This window comes from Hypomesus nipponensis, chromosome 23, assembly GCF_054491055.1.
Source record: "Hypomesus nipponensis isolate SF chromosome 23, ASM5449105v1, whole genome shotgun sequence".
NCBI lineage: Eukaryota > Metazoa > Chordata > Actinopteri > Osmeriformes > Osmeridae > Hypomesus > Hypomesus nipponensis.
In genome coordinates, this window is record NC_140383.1 from 5,995,059 (window position 1) to 6,012,642 (window position 17,584).

The window sequence follows — 17,584 nt, forward strand, 5'->3', positions numbered from 1 at the left end:
TTTACTATACCTGTAATCTTGGTTCCCTCTTTAGTCTCAGCAGGTACACCAATTCCATATTCATTTTCACCAATGATTCTGAAGTAGTAGACGCCTCCCTCCACAAGATCTGACAGCTTGTAAGTCAGTCGGTGGCATGTATCTGTGATTCTGGTCCATCCCTTTTTGCTTGCCTCACGCAGGTCGACAAGGTAGTTCTTGACAGCTCCACCACCCTCATTCTCGGGGGTGTCCCAGGTGACTGTTGCAGACGTCTTGGTAACCTCCTTAATCTCAACACGAGATGGTGGGCCAGGGGAGTCCAGTACCCTAACATTCAGTGTCAGCGTGGCTGTTCCAGCGGTGTTCTGCAATGTCACTGTGTATTTTCCAGAGTCATCACGAGTTGCTTTTTCCACTGTAATAGATGTGAATGTATCTGTAGTATCGATGCTTGCCCTCACTCTTAGGTCCACATCTACCTTGTTCCACATGACATTAGGAACCGGCTTCCCCTTGAATGGTACCTTCATGGTGAATGAACTGCCATCCTTGACCATAAGTGTCTTCCGCATCTCATTGCTGATGTCGAATACTGGCTCGTCCTCTCTTTCTTTTGCTACCTGAGGATCTGTGGGAGGGCTGGGTTCACTGACGCCAATCTTGTTTATGGATTTAACAACAAACACATACTCAGCTCCAGGTGTAAGCTTCACAACTGTGAATTCCGTGTTCTTTGTGTTCTGAACACCAACATTCCAGTCCTCTTCCATGGTATTCCTGTATTCAACACGGTAACCTTTCACAGCAGCACCACCATCAAACAGGGGCTTGTTCCATGTCAGAGTGACAGTAGACTTGGTTGAGTCGATCACCTTGGGTTTAGCTGGTGGGGATGGCAGGAACAGTGGGTCCTCTGCTTTGGTCAGTGGGCACGGTATGCTTGGGGCACTTAGTCCTGCTGCGTTTTCAGCATAGACTCTGTACTCATATTCACTCCCCTCACGCAGGTTGGATGCTTTGACCCTAAGGTCATAAACAGGCTTTTTGTTCACACGCACCCAGCGAAGTCCAGTCTTCTCTCGTTTTTCAATCACATAGCCATAGATGCTGCTTCCTCCATCAGAGACGGGCCTCTCCCAGCAGATGGTCATCGCTTCGCCTGTCACACTGGTCACCTGGACATCTGTTGGTGCAACAGGGACGGTGAAGGGATCCCTAGCTGTAACGGGATCACTCTCCAGGGCCTCACCATCACCATACTTATTTATTCCCCTCACTCTGAAAATGTACTCATTTCCTCTCAGCAGTTTAGTGACCTTGCATGTGGTGGCCTTCATGTCAGCATATACTAGAGTCCAGGCCAGGCGACTAGTTTCACGTTTCTCAACAATGTAGTGCATGATTTCAGCCCCACCGTTTTCTTGGGGTGGTCCCCAGGTAATGGTACATTTTTCAGCTGTGAGGCCGGACACTGCCAAAGGACCAGATGAAGGCCCAGGACGGTCCAAAACTTTGCAATTCACAGCTATGGACCTGGTTCCAGCAACATTCTGTAGAGTCAAAACGTACTGGCCAGAGTCTCTTCTGATGCTATCTCTGACAAGTAATGTGGTGTGGGTGTTTGTGGATGTAATTTCCACTCTTGCTTTGGCATCAATCTCTTTTCCATCCTTTGTCCATGACACAACAGGATGTGGACGGCCAGTGAGATCTGCGTCAATACTCAAAATTTCTCCAGCTTTGACGACCACCAATTGTCTATATTTGTCGTCAAGGATGACAGTGGGGGGATCCACATCATCTTTGACAGTGACTGCCCCTGTGCCCTCTGATGGTACACTAAAGAGCTCAGCTGCATTCTTGGCAATGACATGGAAGTCATATTGTACATCCTCCGTCAAGCCAGTAACATCAAAGTATGTCTCTTGGAGATTAGCAAAATTGCACTTCAGCCAACGACCATCAGGAAGCTCTTTGCGCTCAACAATGTAACCTGTAATTTTCGCTCCACCATCAAACTCTGGCCTTTCCCATGAAAGCGATACTGATGTTCTGGTAATGTCAGTTACTGTGAGGTTGCATGGAGGATTACATGGGTCTCTTGCCGCTACAGGCTCCGATGGTTTTGTGCTGGGTCCGATTCCGGCAATATTCTCAGCATATACACGGTACTGATAAAACAGGCCTTCCTCAATGCCTGTCGCTTTGAACTGATTTTCCGCAATGAGACCTCGGTTGATCTTGGTCCACAGAATGCTGCTTTGGTCTTTGCACTCGAGGTGATAACCAATTATGGGACTTCCACCATCACTGGCTGGTTTATTCCACTCAACCAGCATGCCAGACTTTGTGGCATGGGAAACATGAATGTTCACTGGAGGGCCAGGTGGCTCAAATGGATACTGGGCCACTATAGGTGCAGAATCAATGGCATGGCTCTTACCAAAGCGATTCTCTGCTGCAATACGGAACTGATATTCAGTGCCCTGTGTCAAGCGGCAGACCTTAATTGATGTTCTGGCAACTGTAGCGGAGACAATCTGCCATGTTGTGGAGGTTGTGTCTCTCTTCTCCACAACATAGTTATTAATTTGACATCCACCATCGTAGGTTGGAGGCTCCCATGAAAGTAAAATAAAGTCAGCGCTAACTTCGTCTACCTTTATTCCACTTGGTGGGCCAGGTTTGTCCAAGATTATAACAGCTATTCTGGCAGATTTTTTGCCAATTGAGTTGGTTAAAGTGATCTCATATTTTCCTAAATCTTCCCGGGTTGCATCTTTGATAGTAATCTTGGATGACGTTTTAGATGTCAAAACATTCACCCTGGTGGTCTGCTTCAAAGAATGACCATCTTTTTTCCATGAAACTTCAGGATCAGGTCTGGCTCTAAATGGAACCTCAATCTTTAGGTCATCTCCTGCCTTAACACTGTATGTGTTGAATAACAGGTTAATCACTGGTTCGATTGTAATGTCCTTCACCACAACAGGTGTTGCTAGGGGTTTGGGATCACTCCTTCCCTTGTCATTTACAGCAATGACCCTAAATGAGTATTCGTCTCCTGAGGTGAGGCCTTCGACAGTTGTCTCCAGTGCTTTAATCTCAGTGCACACAGTCCATTTATCTTCACCTTTAAGTTGCATCTCTACGATGTAGCATTGGATCTTGCTGCCACCATCATGGTCAGGTTTATCCCATGAAAGAGTCACAGTGTGGCGAGTTACATCTACTAGATTAATTTTGCCAGGAGGCAAAGGGGCCTGAGAAACCTTAATAGGCTCTGTTGTTTCAACAGGCAGTCCTACACCCAGCTCATTGACGGCCAGAACACGGAAGAAGTAGACACCACCCTCTACAAGGTCATCAATCTTATATGAATTTCTTACGCAGTTGTTAGAAACACTTGTAAATGCCAATCTAGCAGTTTCCCTCTTTTCCACAATGTAATGTGTGATCTTGGCTCCACCATCAATGAGTGGGGGTTCCCAGGAGAGGGCAACAGAGTCTCTCTTCACATCCTTGACCACAAAGTTGGTAGGTGCACTCGGTGAATCCAACACTCTGACATTAATGAACGCTGACTTTGAACCTTTAATGTTTTCCAGGGTCAACACATACTTGCCTGTGTGGGATCTGTTGACATTATCAATGACAAGCATTGTGTAAGAGCTGGTCACCTCTATTTGGGCTCGCTCACTGAGAGATCCCTCAGCCTTTGACCATTTGACCTCAGGCTCAGGTTTTCCTTTGATTGGGACAAACAGACGGAGGGTTGCACTGGCACGAACTGAAACCATTTTCCTTAGGTCAGCATCCAATTCAATCTCAGGGGGATCAAGTTTTTCAGCTGCAACCACAGTTCCTGGCAAGTCCACATGCTCTCCAACTCCCTCAATGTTAACAGCACAGATGCGGAAATTATATTCAGCATTTTCCTTTAGTTTTTTCACTGTGAAATGTGTGGCTTGAACACCAGTGTGTGGTGTGCTCACAAGCCATTCATCTTCTTCCGATGCCTCTTTAACCTCCACTACGTATCCGGTGATGGCTGCTCCACCATCATAGATGGGCCTAGACCATGAGAGCGAAACACTGGTGCTAGAGGTGTCTGTCACTTTGGGGTTGTTTGGAGGACCAGGCGGATATGTGGCATCACAGGCAGTGATGTACTCTGTTGTTTTACTAGGTACCCCCACACCACCTGCATTCTCAGCTGATACTCTAAACTCATAAGAGTGGCCTTCTGTGAGTCCGGTGACTCTGAACCGAAGGTCATTTAGTCTCTTCTTGTTGCATTTAGTCCATCTAACTCCCTGTTTGTCACGTTTCTCCAAGACATAGCCATCAATCTCTGAACCACCATTATCCTCTGGGCGTTCCCAAACAAGCACAATTGAGTCACGTGTTATATAGCTTGGCTCTGGTGTGGAGGGAGCACTGGGTGCCTTGAAAGGATTGCGTGCGATTACAGGGTCAGATTCCAGAGGCTCTCCAATGCCATACTTATTCACTGCAGTGACTCTGAAAATGTATTCATTGCCAGGCAGGAGTTTGGTTACTTTGTAGCTGACAGCTTGGATTTGGGGTTCAACTACTGTCCATGAAAGTCGACTGGTTTCTCTCTTCTCAATGATGTAATGAGAAACACTTGCACCACCATCATGTAAGGGGTGACTCCAATGTAGATAGCATTTCTCTGCAGTGACACCAGTTACCTTCAGGGGGCCATCGGGAGGACCAGGCCTATCCAGTACTTTAACAGTAACTGGTATCAACTTTTTTCCACCAACATTGGTGAGGCTCAAGACAAAGTGTCCACCATCTACCCTGATGCAGTCCTTAACTGTCAGCACTGTACGTGTGAGGCTTGTTTTGACTTCCATTCTTGGGGTAGCATTGTCTATCTCTTTTCCATCCTTCAGCCACATTATATCAGGCAGAGGTTTTCCAGAGTAATCAGCATCAATAATGAATGTCTCACTCGCATGAACAACAGTTACATCCTTGAATTTAGGATCCATTGTTGCATCTGGGGCTTCAATCTCATCTTTAGCATTTATCTCTCCGGTGCTCTCAGAAGGCGCGCTGAAAATACCAGCTGCATTCCTAGCAATGACTCTGAACTCATACACCGCGTCCTCGGTCATGCCAGAGTAAGTGTACTGTGTTTCAATTATGTTTGTGAAGCTAGCCTTCATCCAACGGTTGTCAGGATGCTTTTTCCTCTCAACAATATAGCCTGTAATGGCGCTTCCACCGTCATACTGGGGCCTTGTCCACTGCAAGGTGACATAGTTCCTGGTGATGACAATAGCCTCAGGGGCGCCAGGTGGGTCACAGGGATCTCTAGCCACACAGCATTGTGAAACCTTGCTAGATGGACTCAAGCCAGCAATATTTTCAGCATATACTCTAAATTCATATTCAATGCCCTCCTCAAGTTCAGATGTTTTGAATCGAGCATCAGGGATAAGAAGTGTGTTCAACTTTGTCCAGAGGAGACTATTTTTCTCTTTGCGTTCAAGGTGGTAGCCCAAGACAGGACTACCTCCGTTGTTGGCTGGTGGTTTCCACTCCACAACCATGTAGTCTTTTGTAGCTGATGAGACAAATGGAGTACCAGGTGCAGCCGGCTCACTGAAAGGATACTGAGCAACGACAGTAGCAGAATCCAAGCATGGACTCTTTCCATATCTGTTCTCTGCAGACACTCTGAACTGATATTCAACACCAGTCTTCAGTCTACAAACTTTTATGGTTGTTCTTGCCACAGTGGCAGACACTATCTGCCATGCTGTGGTTGTGGTGTCACGCTTCTCAACAACGTAATTGTTGATCTGACAACCTCCGGTGTACTCAGGTGGTTCCCAGGACAATGTTACAAAGTTAGAGCTAACTTCATCAATATTCACAGGCCCTTTGGGTGGACCTGGTTTATCAAGGATAACAATAGAAATTTCCGCTGTGGCTGTACCAGCACTGCTGGTTGCTGTGATGGAGTACTTGCCGGAATCCTCTTTGTTAGACTCTTTGATACGAAGAGATGTTGCTGATGCTGTGCTTAAGACATTCAGTCTGGTTGTCTCTTTAATTGCTTGTCCATCCTTAGCCCATGCTATCTTCGGTGCAGGGCGACCTATTACGGGTATTTCTATCTTCAAATCTTCCCCACATTGCACACTGTATGTGTTGGCGGCCATTTTGAACTGGGGCTCAATAGTAACATCTTTGGCTGTGACATGGGCTGCTAGTGGCCTGGGATCACTCTTTCCCTTGTCGTTGAAGGCAGACACTCTAAAGAGGTATTCCTGCCCTGAACTGAGGCCTGTGACGGTTCCTTCACAAGTCTTTGTGGTTGTCGCTACCACCCATTCTTCTGATCCTTTGGGCTGCATCTCAATGTAGTATCCTATGATTCGGCTGCCACCATCATGGTCTGGTTTCTCCCATAAGAAGGAAGCAGTGGTCTTGGTTACATCAGTTAGAGTGATCTTTCCCACAGGCAGAGGTGCCTCTGATGTCTTGACTGCATCCAGTGTTTCAGCTGGCAGACCAACTCCAAACTCATTCTCAGCCATGACTCTAAAGTAGTATATAGCTCCCTCAGTGAGACCTCCCACACGGAAACTGGTCTTTGTGCACTTGTTATTGACATTGGAGTAGGCTTTCCTGGTTGATTCACGCTTATCCACAATATAGTTCTTAATCCTTGCTCCACCATCAATCAGTGGGGCCTCCCAAGTGAGAATTACAGATTCCCTCTTTATTTCTTTTACTGTAAAGTTCAGTGGCGCTCCTGGTGTGTCAAGTACTCTAACAGAGACAAAAGCGGATTTTGAACCAGCGCTGTTTTCCAGGGCCAGAGTGTATTTTCCTGCATCATTTCTGTCACAGATATCAATTGACAATTGTGTGTAATCTGCACCCCTCTCTATTTGAGTTTTACTAGGTAGGTCGCCCTCATCCTTAGACCAATTAATTTCTGGCACAGGGCGTCCTCTGAATGGAATATTTATTCTCATCGATCCTCCTGCACGTACAACGACTCCTTTCCTCAACTCTGAATCCAGCTCAATCTCTGGGGGAACAATTGTATCAGCTGGTTTTACTGTTCCTTGAACCTCTGCCGGCTCACCCACACCTAACTTATTCATGGCACATACTCGTATCTTATACTCCTGATGTTCAATAAGTTTGGTAATTTCAAATTTAGTTGCATTCAATCCAGTTGGTGGGGTGCATATAGTCCATTCCTCCTCATCAGCTTTGCATATCTCCACAGCATAACCCTGAATATCACAGCCACCATCATAGATGGGCCTGCCCCAGGCAAGTGATATGGAGTTCTTTGTAGTGTCAACTGCATGGGCGTTAGTGGGGGGGCCGGGTTCAAATGTTGGATCGCAGGCCTTTGTATAAGGAGTGGCTGGACTTGGTTGGCCAACTCCTGCAGCATTTTCTGCTGAGAGTCTGAATTCATACTCATGATCCTCTGTCAGACCAGTTACTCTGAAACGGAGATCTGTAACTCTGCGTTTGTTGCATTTAGTCCATCTGACCCCTGCTCTGTCTCTCTTCTCTACAATGTAGCCAGCAATTTCGCTTCCTCCATCCGCCTCTGGACGGGTCCAGCATACAGTCATGGAATCTCGAGCAACATTGGTGATCTCCAGCTCTTGAGGAGCACCAGGAGGAACAAATTGATTTCTCATTATGACTGGGGCTGACTCCAAAGGTTCACCATCACCAAATTTGTTGACTGCCATGACACGGAAGATGTATTCATTTCCTTTAAGAAGCTTGGTGACTTTAAACATTGTTGCTCCACAATCACCAGAAACCAAAGTCCAAGCCAAACGACTGGTCTCTCTCTTTTGAATGATATAATGGGAAATACTAGCACCACCATCGTGTCTGGGTGGAAGCCAAGAAAGAGAACATTTCTCACATGTGACATTGCCAATGGTGAGGGGTCCTTCAGAGGGTCCTGGTCTGTCCAGCACTTTCACGTTGAATGATACTGATTTTGTACCTGCGACATTTGTCAGAAGCAATGTGTATTGGCCACCATCTACTCTAATAGCATCCTTAACAACAACCACTGCCTTGAAATCAGTGTTCTTGATCTCCAATCTTGCAGAGTTTTCAACTTCAGCATCACTCTTGAACCACTGAGCAGTGGGTATGGGCTTTCCTTCGACACTTGCCTCAAGTGTAAATGTTTCCCCAGCATTGACAACAATGACTTGGTTGTACATGGAATCAACTTCACATTTTGGTGTCTCAACCTCATCCTTTGCTGTGATGGAACCAGTGCTCTCAGAGGGCTTACTGATAGCTCCAGCTCCATTCCTAGCAATGACTCTGAAATCATACATACAGTCTTCAGTCAAGCCAAGAACTGTAAATTCTGTCTCAAGGATATTTGTGAAACTAGCCTTCATCCACCTTCCTTCAGGCAGATCGCGTTTCTCAACAACATATCCAGTGATCAGACTGCCACCATCATACTGTGGCCTCGTCCATCTCAGTTTGACGGAGTGCCTGGTTACAATGATAGCTTCTGGTGTGCCCGGAGGATCACAGGGGTCACGTGCCACCCACCCCTCAGAGAGTTTGCTACATTTGCCAATACCAACAATATTTTCTGCAGCCACTCTGTACTCATACTCAATTCCCTCCTCCAAAGGTGTAGATTTGTATCTTGTATCTTGAATCAGAGATTTATTGATCTTTGTCCAAAGGATGCTGTTCTTTTCTTTTCTCTCAAGGTGGTAGCCGAGAATAACACTGCCTCCGTCAGACAGGGGTTTGTGCCATTCCACAACCATGTAATCCTTAGTGTAGGAGGATATGAAGGGTGTACCTGGTGGACCTGGCTCTTTGAAGGGATACTGGGCAAGGACCGGCTCTGAGTCAATGGCATAGCTCTTGCCATATCTGTTTTCAGCACAGATCCTGAATTGGTATTCAGCACCAGTTTTCAAATTTGAAACTTTCAATGTAGTTCTGGCTACAGTGGCAGAAACGACAACCCAGTTTGTAGTGGTTGTATCCCTCTTCTCAACAACATAATTTGAAATTGGACAGCCACCTGTGTATGTTGGAGGTTCCCAGACAAGTGTGATGCTTTCCGCACTGACTTCTTCCAACTTGATTGGGCCGGTAGGTGGCCCAGGTTTATCAAGGGTGATAACTTCAATGGTTGCATCTTTCTGTCCAAGAGCATTAGCCACATTAATTCCATACATACCACCATCCTCTCGTGTTGCCTCTTTAATGGAGATTGTTGTGTGGTGTGCACTGTCGATGACATTAACTCTTGTGGTTTGTTTCAAGGCAGCACCATCTTTTGTCCATGTAATAACGGGTTTAGGGTGACCAGCAATAGGCACTTCAATCTTCAGGTCATACCCAACCTGTACACTATAGTTGCTTATTTTAGGTCTAATAGCAGGTTCAATAGCAAGGTCCTTAGCCACCACTGGATTGGCCAAAAGTCTTGGGTCACTCTTGCCATTGGAATTGACAGCACTGACCCTAAATGTGTACTCCTCCCCTTGAGCCAGATTAGTGACAACAGTTTCAAGTGATTTTACCTGAGTACAAACAGTCCATGTCTCACTGCCCTTGGCCTGCATTTCAACCTCGTAAAAGCTGATTCTGCTGCCTCCATCGTGATTGGGTTTCTCCCAGCATAGGGCGACACTGTTGCGTGTGACATCAACAACACTGACTTTACCAGGGGGTTGAGGCACTTCTGATATTTTCAATGGCTCAGGGGTCTCTGCAGGCAACCCAAGGCCCCATTCGTTCTCTGCCAGGACTCGGAAGAAATAGATACCACCCTCTGGAAGTGGTTCAATCCTGCATGACATCCTGTTACAAGTGGTGACAGGGGAATACACTTTCCTTGTGCTCTCTCGTTTTTCTACAATGTAGTGCTTGATCTTTGAGCCACCATCCAGTGTTGGGGGTTCCCAGGTTAGAGTTACAGAGCTTTTAGTGATCTCCTTCACAGTGAAGTTGGCAGGTGCACTAGGTGAATCCAAAACTCTGACACTAATAAAGACAGACTTTACTCCACTGCCATTCTCTGCAGTAAGAGTGTACTTGCCGCTATCAAACCTATCAACATTTTCAATCATGAGTGAGGCATAGCTGCTTGTATTGTCAATCTGGGCTGTTTCCTTTATGTCCCCATCAGTCTTGCCCCACTTGAGTTCAGGCGCTGGGCGTCCCTTTACTGGAACAAAAAGTCTGAGAGTGCTTGCAGCTCTGATGTTGATCATCTTTCGATATTCAGCGTCAAGATCTAGATCTGGTGCATCCAGTTTTTCCTCCAGAAGGAATTTTCCTGGGATATCTGCCTGCTCCCCAACACCAACTTTGTTGATTGCACATACTCTGAACTGGTACTCATGCTTCTCCAGAAGTCCGGTTACTTTAAATGAGGTCTCCTTGATGCCTGGTGTGGGAGTACACATTACCCAGTCATCAGCTGCTCCATTGCAGGCCTCAACGATGTATCCTTGAACCTCACAACCACCATCATAAATAGGTTTGCCCCAGGACAGACAAACAGATGTCCTGTATTTGTCTGTTACCTTGGGATTATTTGGAGGCCCTGGTTTAAAGACGGGATCCAGAGCTTTATAGTATATTGTTGGTGCACTCGGTGTTCCAATTCCAGCAGCATTTTCAGCAGAAACTTTGTATTCATAACTGTGATTTTCAAGGAGACCAGTTACTCTGAAGCGCAACTCACACACTGTGCGCTTGTTGCATCTTGTCCATCTAACACCTTCCTTGTCTCGTTTTTCAACAACAAATCCACTGATGGGATTGCCACCATCCTCTGTGGGCCTTTCCCAGGTTATTACCATTGAATCTTTAGTTATGGTAGAGACGTCAACCTCAGTTGGAGGGCCTGGTGCTACAAATTGATTTCTGGAAATCACTGCCTCAGACTCGAGAGGTTCACCAATTCCATATTTGTTCACAGGAATGACTCTAAAGATGTATTCATTACCAGGAACAAGTTTGGTGATCTTCAAATTTAGGGTTTGTACTTTGAGTTCAACTACAGTCCAGACCAATCTGCTTGTCTCTCTCCTCTCAACAATGTAATGAGAAACATCACTGCCTCCATCTTGTTGGGGTGGTTTCCAGGAAATGCAGCACTTTTCACTTGTGACACCGTAGATAGAGATAGGGCCCTCAGGGGGACCAGGTCTGTCTAGAACTTTGACATTGATGTTGACAGATTTCTCTCCACCAACATTTCTCAGTAAAAGTACATACTGACCTCCATCAACACGGATTGCTTCTTTAACACTCAAATGAGCTGTAAATTCAGTATTCTTTATCTCAAGACGTGCTGCATTTGTTATTTCCTCGCCACCCTTCATCCAGTGGACTGAAGGAACTGGTTTGCCATAAATATTTGCATTGAGCTGGAAGGCTTCTCCTGCATTGACAACAACTGTCTGTGAAAATTTAGCATCAATGTCTATTTTGGGAGGATCCACCTCATCCTTTGCAGTTATGGCTCCTGTGCTCTCAGAGGGTTTGCTAGAGACCCCAGCAGCATTTCTGGCAATGACACGGAACTCATACTCTTGCTCCTCAACTAAACCAGTAACAACAAATTTAGTTTCCATAACATTGGCGAAACTGGCTTTCATCCAGCGACCCTCAGGAAGCTCTTTCTTTTCAACAAGATATCCAGTCACTTTGCTTCCACCATCAGATTCAGGTTTTGTCCATTTGAGAGTGACTTGATTTCTTGTGACAATGACAGCCTCAGGTCTTCCTGGACTGTCACATGGATCTCTTGCCACTTGAATCTCTGACAGCTTGCTGGGTTTTCCAATTCCAACAATATTCTCAGCATAAACTCTAAACTCATATTCAATTCCCTCTTCAAGACCAACAGCTTTGAATCGTGTCTCTGGGATCAGTTGCTTATTTTGTTTCATCCAAAGGATACTGTTCCTTTCTTTGCTCTCAAGGTGATATCCCAAGATCTTGCTTCCACCATCACTACCAGGCTTAGTCCATTCAATGACCATGCTCTCTTTAGTAGAAGCCACTACAATTGGGGTGCCGGGGGTGCTTGGAAGGTCAAATGGATACTGAGCAATAATAGTCTCTGAGACAAGCAGAGAACTCTTTCCATATCTGTTCTCAGCAGCAATCCTGAACTGATATTCACATCCAGTCTTAAGGCGGGCAGCCTTGATGGTGGTTCTTGCAACTGTTGCTGACACAATCTGCCAGTTTGTGGTGGATGTGTCTCTCTTTTCTACAACATAGTTATTAATTGTACATCCACCTTCATACTCTGGTGGCTGCCAGGTTAGAATAACACTGTCAGCTGTGACCTCATCTAACTTAATGGGGCCTGTTGGTGGCCCAGGCTTATCAAGAACAACTACTCCAATGTCTGTTGTTGCCTCGCCAGCTGTGTTTGAGAGTTTGATGGTATAATTTCCCACATCTTCTCTGCTGGCCTCCTTGATAACTAAATAGAGGTGACTATCAGTGGTTTCTGCATTTACTCTAGTTGTTTCTTTGAGTGCAACACCTTCTTTGAGCCATGCCACAGTTGCTTTTGGACGAGCCGAATAAGGCACATCAATCTTAAGGTCATCACCTGCCAACACACTATAAGTGGAGAACAACAGCTTGAATGTGGGAACAATAATAAGGTCTTTGGCTACTACAGGCATGCTGAGCAGACGAGGATCACTAACTCCCTTCTCATTAGTTGCAGAGACACGGAACAAGTATTCTTCACCCTGTGTCAGTCCAGCAACAGTGGCAGCGGTGACTTTAACAACCATGCACTGTGTCCATTTCTCACTTCCTTTGCCCTGCATCTCAACAATGTATCCTGAAATTCTGCTTCCTCCATCATGGTCTGGTTTTTCCCAAGACAGAGTAACACTGTGGCTTGTGACATCACCGAGAGAAACTTTGCCTGGTGGAAGTGGCTTCTCTGACACTTTGATTGACTCAATTGTCTCTGCTGGGAGGCCTACACCATATTCATTCTCAGCCAGAATTCTGAAGAAGTAGTTCTTTCCCTCTTCCAGATCACCAATTTTCCAGCTGGATTTGTGGCAGCTAGCGCAAACTGTAGAGTATGCTTTCCTGGCAGACTCGCGTTTCTCCACAATGTAATTACGGATTCTGGAGCCTCCATCAATTAGCGGTGCATCCCACAAAAGAGACACAGAGTCTCTGGTAATCTCTTTGATGATGAGGTTCTGTGGTGCTCCAGGTGTATCCAGAACTCGGACATTCACGTATGCTGTTTTGCTGCCTGAGCTGTTTTCAACTGTCAACAAATACTTTCCACCATCAAATCTGTCCACATTCTCAATGACAACACAGGTAAATGATGAGGTGGTATCAATGGTTGCCTTTGTCAGAGGCTCTCCATTATCTCTGGACCACTTCACATCAGGTGCTGGTCGTCCCTTGAGAGGCACAAACAACCTCAATGTGCTGCAGGCCCTGATGCAGACCACTTTGCGGAGTTCAGCACCAAGATCAATCTCAGGTGCAACTAGCCTGTCTTCTGATTTGGGTGATCCAGGCACTGTTGCTGGCTCTCCAATACCCTCACAATTAACAGCTGCAATGTTTATTTTGTATTCTTGATTCTCTTTCAAGTTAGTGATTGTAAATGAGGTCCCTGTAAGGCCCTTCTTAGGAGTGACAATGGTCCACTCATCCTCTTCTGGGAGGCAGGTCTCCACAACATATCCGGTTATGTCAGAGCCACCATCATATACGGGCTTGTTCCATGCAAGTGTAATGGAGGATTTTGTTGTATCCAATACTCTTGGATTTCCAGGGGGTCCAGGCTGGAAGATTGTGTCGATAGCTTTGTAGAATGGACTTGAGGCACTTGGCGCACCAAGTCCTGCAGACGTTTCTGCAATAACTCTAAATTCATACTCATGTCCTGGTGTGAGGCCAGACACTTTGAATCTCAGGTCAGTCACAGTTCTCTTGTTGCATTTTACCCAGCGCAGACCTGTTTTGTCTCTTCTCTCAATTACATAATTGGAGATATTGCTTCCACCATTGTTCTCTGGGTGTCCCCAACAGACAACCATAGAGTCCTTGGTGATTGTTGTCACTTCTGGAGTTTGTGGCGCATCAGCTGGAACATATGGATTTGTGGAGACAACTGGTTCAGACTCAAGAGGCTCTCCAACTCCATATTTATTGACAGCCATCACTCTGAAGATGTACTCATTACCCTTAAGCAGCTTTAAGACCTTGAATCTGTTAACTTGTAAGTCTGATGCAACGTTGGTCCATGCCAGCCTGCTAGTCTCACGTTTTTCAATAATGTAGTGCTCAATCTTACCACCACCATCATGAGAAGGAGGCAGCCATGAAAGGATGCACTTTTCTGAAGTGACATCTGTAACAGCAAGAGGGCCATCGGGGGGTCCAGGTCTGTCGAGAACTTTAACGTTGAACACAAACTTTGCAAATCCACCTGGATTACTGGCAGTTAATGTGAAAGCTCCTCCATCTCTTCTTAGAGAATCCTTGTTGACCAGGGTTGTAGCAAAGTCGGATGATTTAATCTCTAACTTTCCAGTGTCTTCAAGTTCCTTGCCCTCTTTGGTCCATACCAACAATGGCAGTGGTCTTCCTGTGACACTGGCATCAAGTTTAAAGACATCTCCTGCTTTGACTACTACTCCACTGCTGAAGGAAGAATCAACTTCAATCTTTGGCTCTTCAATATCATCTCTGCATATGACAGGCTCTGAAGGTATAGATGGGTTACTGACAGCTCCTGCTGAATTTCGTGCAAAAATGCGGAATTCATAGGAAGAATCCTCTGTGAGACCACTGACAGTGAATATTGTCTCAAGGATATTGCTGAAATTGGCCTTGAGCCAACGTCCATCGGGTAGTTCTCTTCTCTCCACTGTGTACCCAGTGATGGAGAATCCACCATCCCCTTCGGGCTTTGTCCATTGAACAGTCACCTCATGTCTTGTTACATTTAATGCCACTGGTTGGCCTGGTGGGTCAACAGGATCCAAAGCAAATGTTGTTTCAGATGATTTGCTGGCTTTGCTCATGCCAGCTATGTTTTCAGCGATAACGCGGTATTCATATGCGATTCCATCCACTAGCCCAGTGGATTTGAAAATGTTTCCTACTACAAGAGCTTTGTTAACCTTCTGCCACAGGATACTATTCTTCTCTTTTCGTTCAATGTGATATCCCAAAATTGGGCTGCCTCCATCAGAAGATGGCTCATTCCAGCTGAGGGTCATGGCATCCTTGGTGAATGCAGTGATTTGAGGAATACCTGGTTGTCCTGGTACATCGAATGGATATGCTGCCACCACTGCCTCTGAGGTTATACAGGGGCCGGTGCCATACCTGTTCTGGGCCTTGACACGGAACTGGTACTGAATTCCAGTTGTGAGGCGAGCTGCCTTGAATGTTGTACGGATGACTGTAGCTGCCAACTCCATCCAAGATGTGCCAGTTGTCTCCCGCATCTCAACAATGTAATTGTTAATGGGTACGCCTCCATCGTTTTCAGGGCCCTCCCAGGATATCAGAATGTAGTCACAAGAAACTTCCTCAATCTTGACTGGCCCAGTGGGGGGGCCTGGAATATCATGCACTTGGATGGTAATGGTCTCTGTCACTGTTCCAATGATATTCTTCCCAGTCATAGAGTACTGACCTCCATCCTTCCTCTTGATTTCACCAATGTTGATGATAGTTGAGGTTGATGTTGTTTCAGTGTTTATTCTCTGTGTCTGTTTGAGGTCATGGTCCTGATCTGCCTTCTTCCATGTAACCGCAGGCCTTGGGCGACCAAGAACAGGAATCTCCACTTTAACATTATCACCAGCCTTGGCAATGACTATCTGTTGGTAGACTCCACGCAGGTCAAATGAAGGTGCAGCAGTTTGTTCTTTGATAATAGCAGGTCTACTCTCACGTGGGTCACTTCTGCCAGAGCTATTCACTGCCATGATGCGGAATACGTACTCAGCGTTTTCAGTCAGCTCTGTTACTACATAGTCAAGAGCCTTGATAGTTGTCACATGCACCCACTGATCTGTATCCTTTTTCTGTGCTTCAATAACGTATCCTGTTATCCTGCTGCCACCGTCATGGTTTGGCTTTGTCCATGCAAGGCTGGCCGTGTCCTGGCCTACATCTGTGACATAAAGATTTTCAGGGGCAGTCGGGGCTTGGGAAGCTCTGATTGGCTCTGGGGTTTCTGCAGGCTCACCAACTCCAAGTTCATTCTCAGCAGAGATGCGGAAGTAATATTCAGCACCTTCTACCAGGTCTGGAATTTTGTAGGAGCATTTCTGCCAAGTTGTGGTGAGTGCTGTGTAAGCCTTCTTTGTGGCATCTCTCTTCTCAATGATGTAGTTAAGGATCTTAGATCCACCATCTATAATGGGGATTTCCCACTGAAGTGTGATGCTACTTTTAGTAATCTCTCTTGGTTTCAGGTTTACTGGAGGTCCTGGAGAATCCAGTACTCGTACATTAACAAATCCAGTCTTCTTCCCAGCAACATTCTCCAACGTCAAGTTATATTTTCCAGCATCATATCTGGTACAATCAGGAATTACCACAAGAGTATATGACTCTGTGGTATCAATATGAGCACGGCCCTTGAGAGGAGTGTCGTCCTTTGACCAGGTCACCTCAGGAGTTGGACGGCCCTTAATTGGTACAAATATGCGAATGGACCCACGGCATCTGACAACAAGGGTTCTTCTCAGCTCAGCATCAAGCTCAAAGTCTGGAATTGTCTCACGGTCTATCAGTTCAACGACTTCCTCTACCTCAGCTGGCTCCCCAACTCCTTCTGAGTTCACTGCTCTGACTCTGAAGTGGTATTTGCCACCCTTCTGAAGGTTTGGTATCACATATTCTGTGATTCTCAACAGAGAGGTTGTATCTGTTTCCCAGTCATCATGTCCAGCTTTCTTGTGCTCAACAATGTATCCATCCACAGCCAGGCCTCCATCATAGTGAGGTTTACCCCAGTTAAAGGTGGCTGTTGTCCTAGTTGTATCAGAAATTCTGGGATTGGAGGGAGGTCCAGGTGGATCTAAAATCACAGAGCACAGTATTTAGAAATCCATGATCACAAATGTGATGTAATAATCACTTGCCAACATGTTATAAAATAAACAAATACTTGTTATGTAAAAATGATATAATAGAATAGACTGCTTTTTACTTACAGACAATGTCCTTGGTCATTACATGCTGAGATGGCTCACTGGGCACTCCAAAGCCAGCTTTGTTCTCTGCTGTCACTCTGAACTCATACTCAACTCCCTCAGTTAGGCCTTGGACCTTGTAGCGGAGATCAGAGACGGTCTTCTTACAAGCTCTCACCCATCTCATACCCTTTCTCTCTTTCCTTTCTACACTGTAACCTCTAATGTCACTTCCGCCATCCACTACTGGTCTCTTCCATGAAATTGTAACAGCATTCCTGCTCACATTGTCGACTTCTGGTGTTGAGGGTGGGCCTGGTGGGCCTAGAGGAACAGACAAGCACATC

The 17,584-nt window shown here is 45.9% G+C and overlaps 1 protein-coding gene across 1 annotated transcript in view; it reads right to left on the reverse strand.

Moving 5' to 3' along the window:
* The window catches only part of ttn.2 (titin, tandem duplicate 2), a 150,455-nt gene that overhangs the window by 24,654 nt on the left and 108,217 nt on the right, over positions 1-17,584 (reverse strand). The window contains exons 200-201 of the mRNA XM_084688466.1: positions 17,259-17,561; positions 11-17,122 (exon numbers count right to left, since the gene is read on the reverse strand). Of these exons, the coding sequence (XP_084544592.1) occupies positions 11-17,122; positions 17,259-17,561 (17,415 nt within the window). The remainder of the gene's footprint in view (positions 1-10; positions 17,123-17,258; positions 17,562-17,584) is intronic.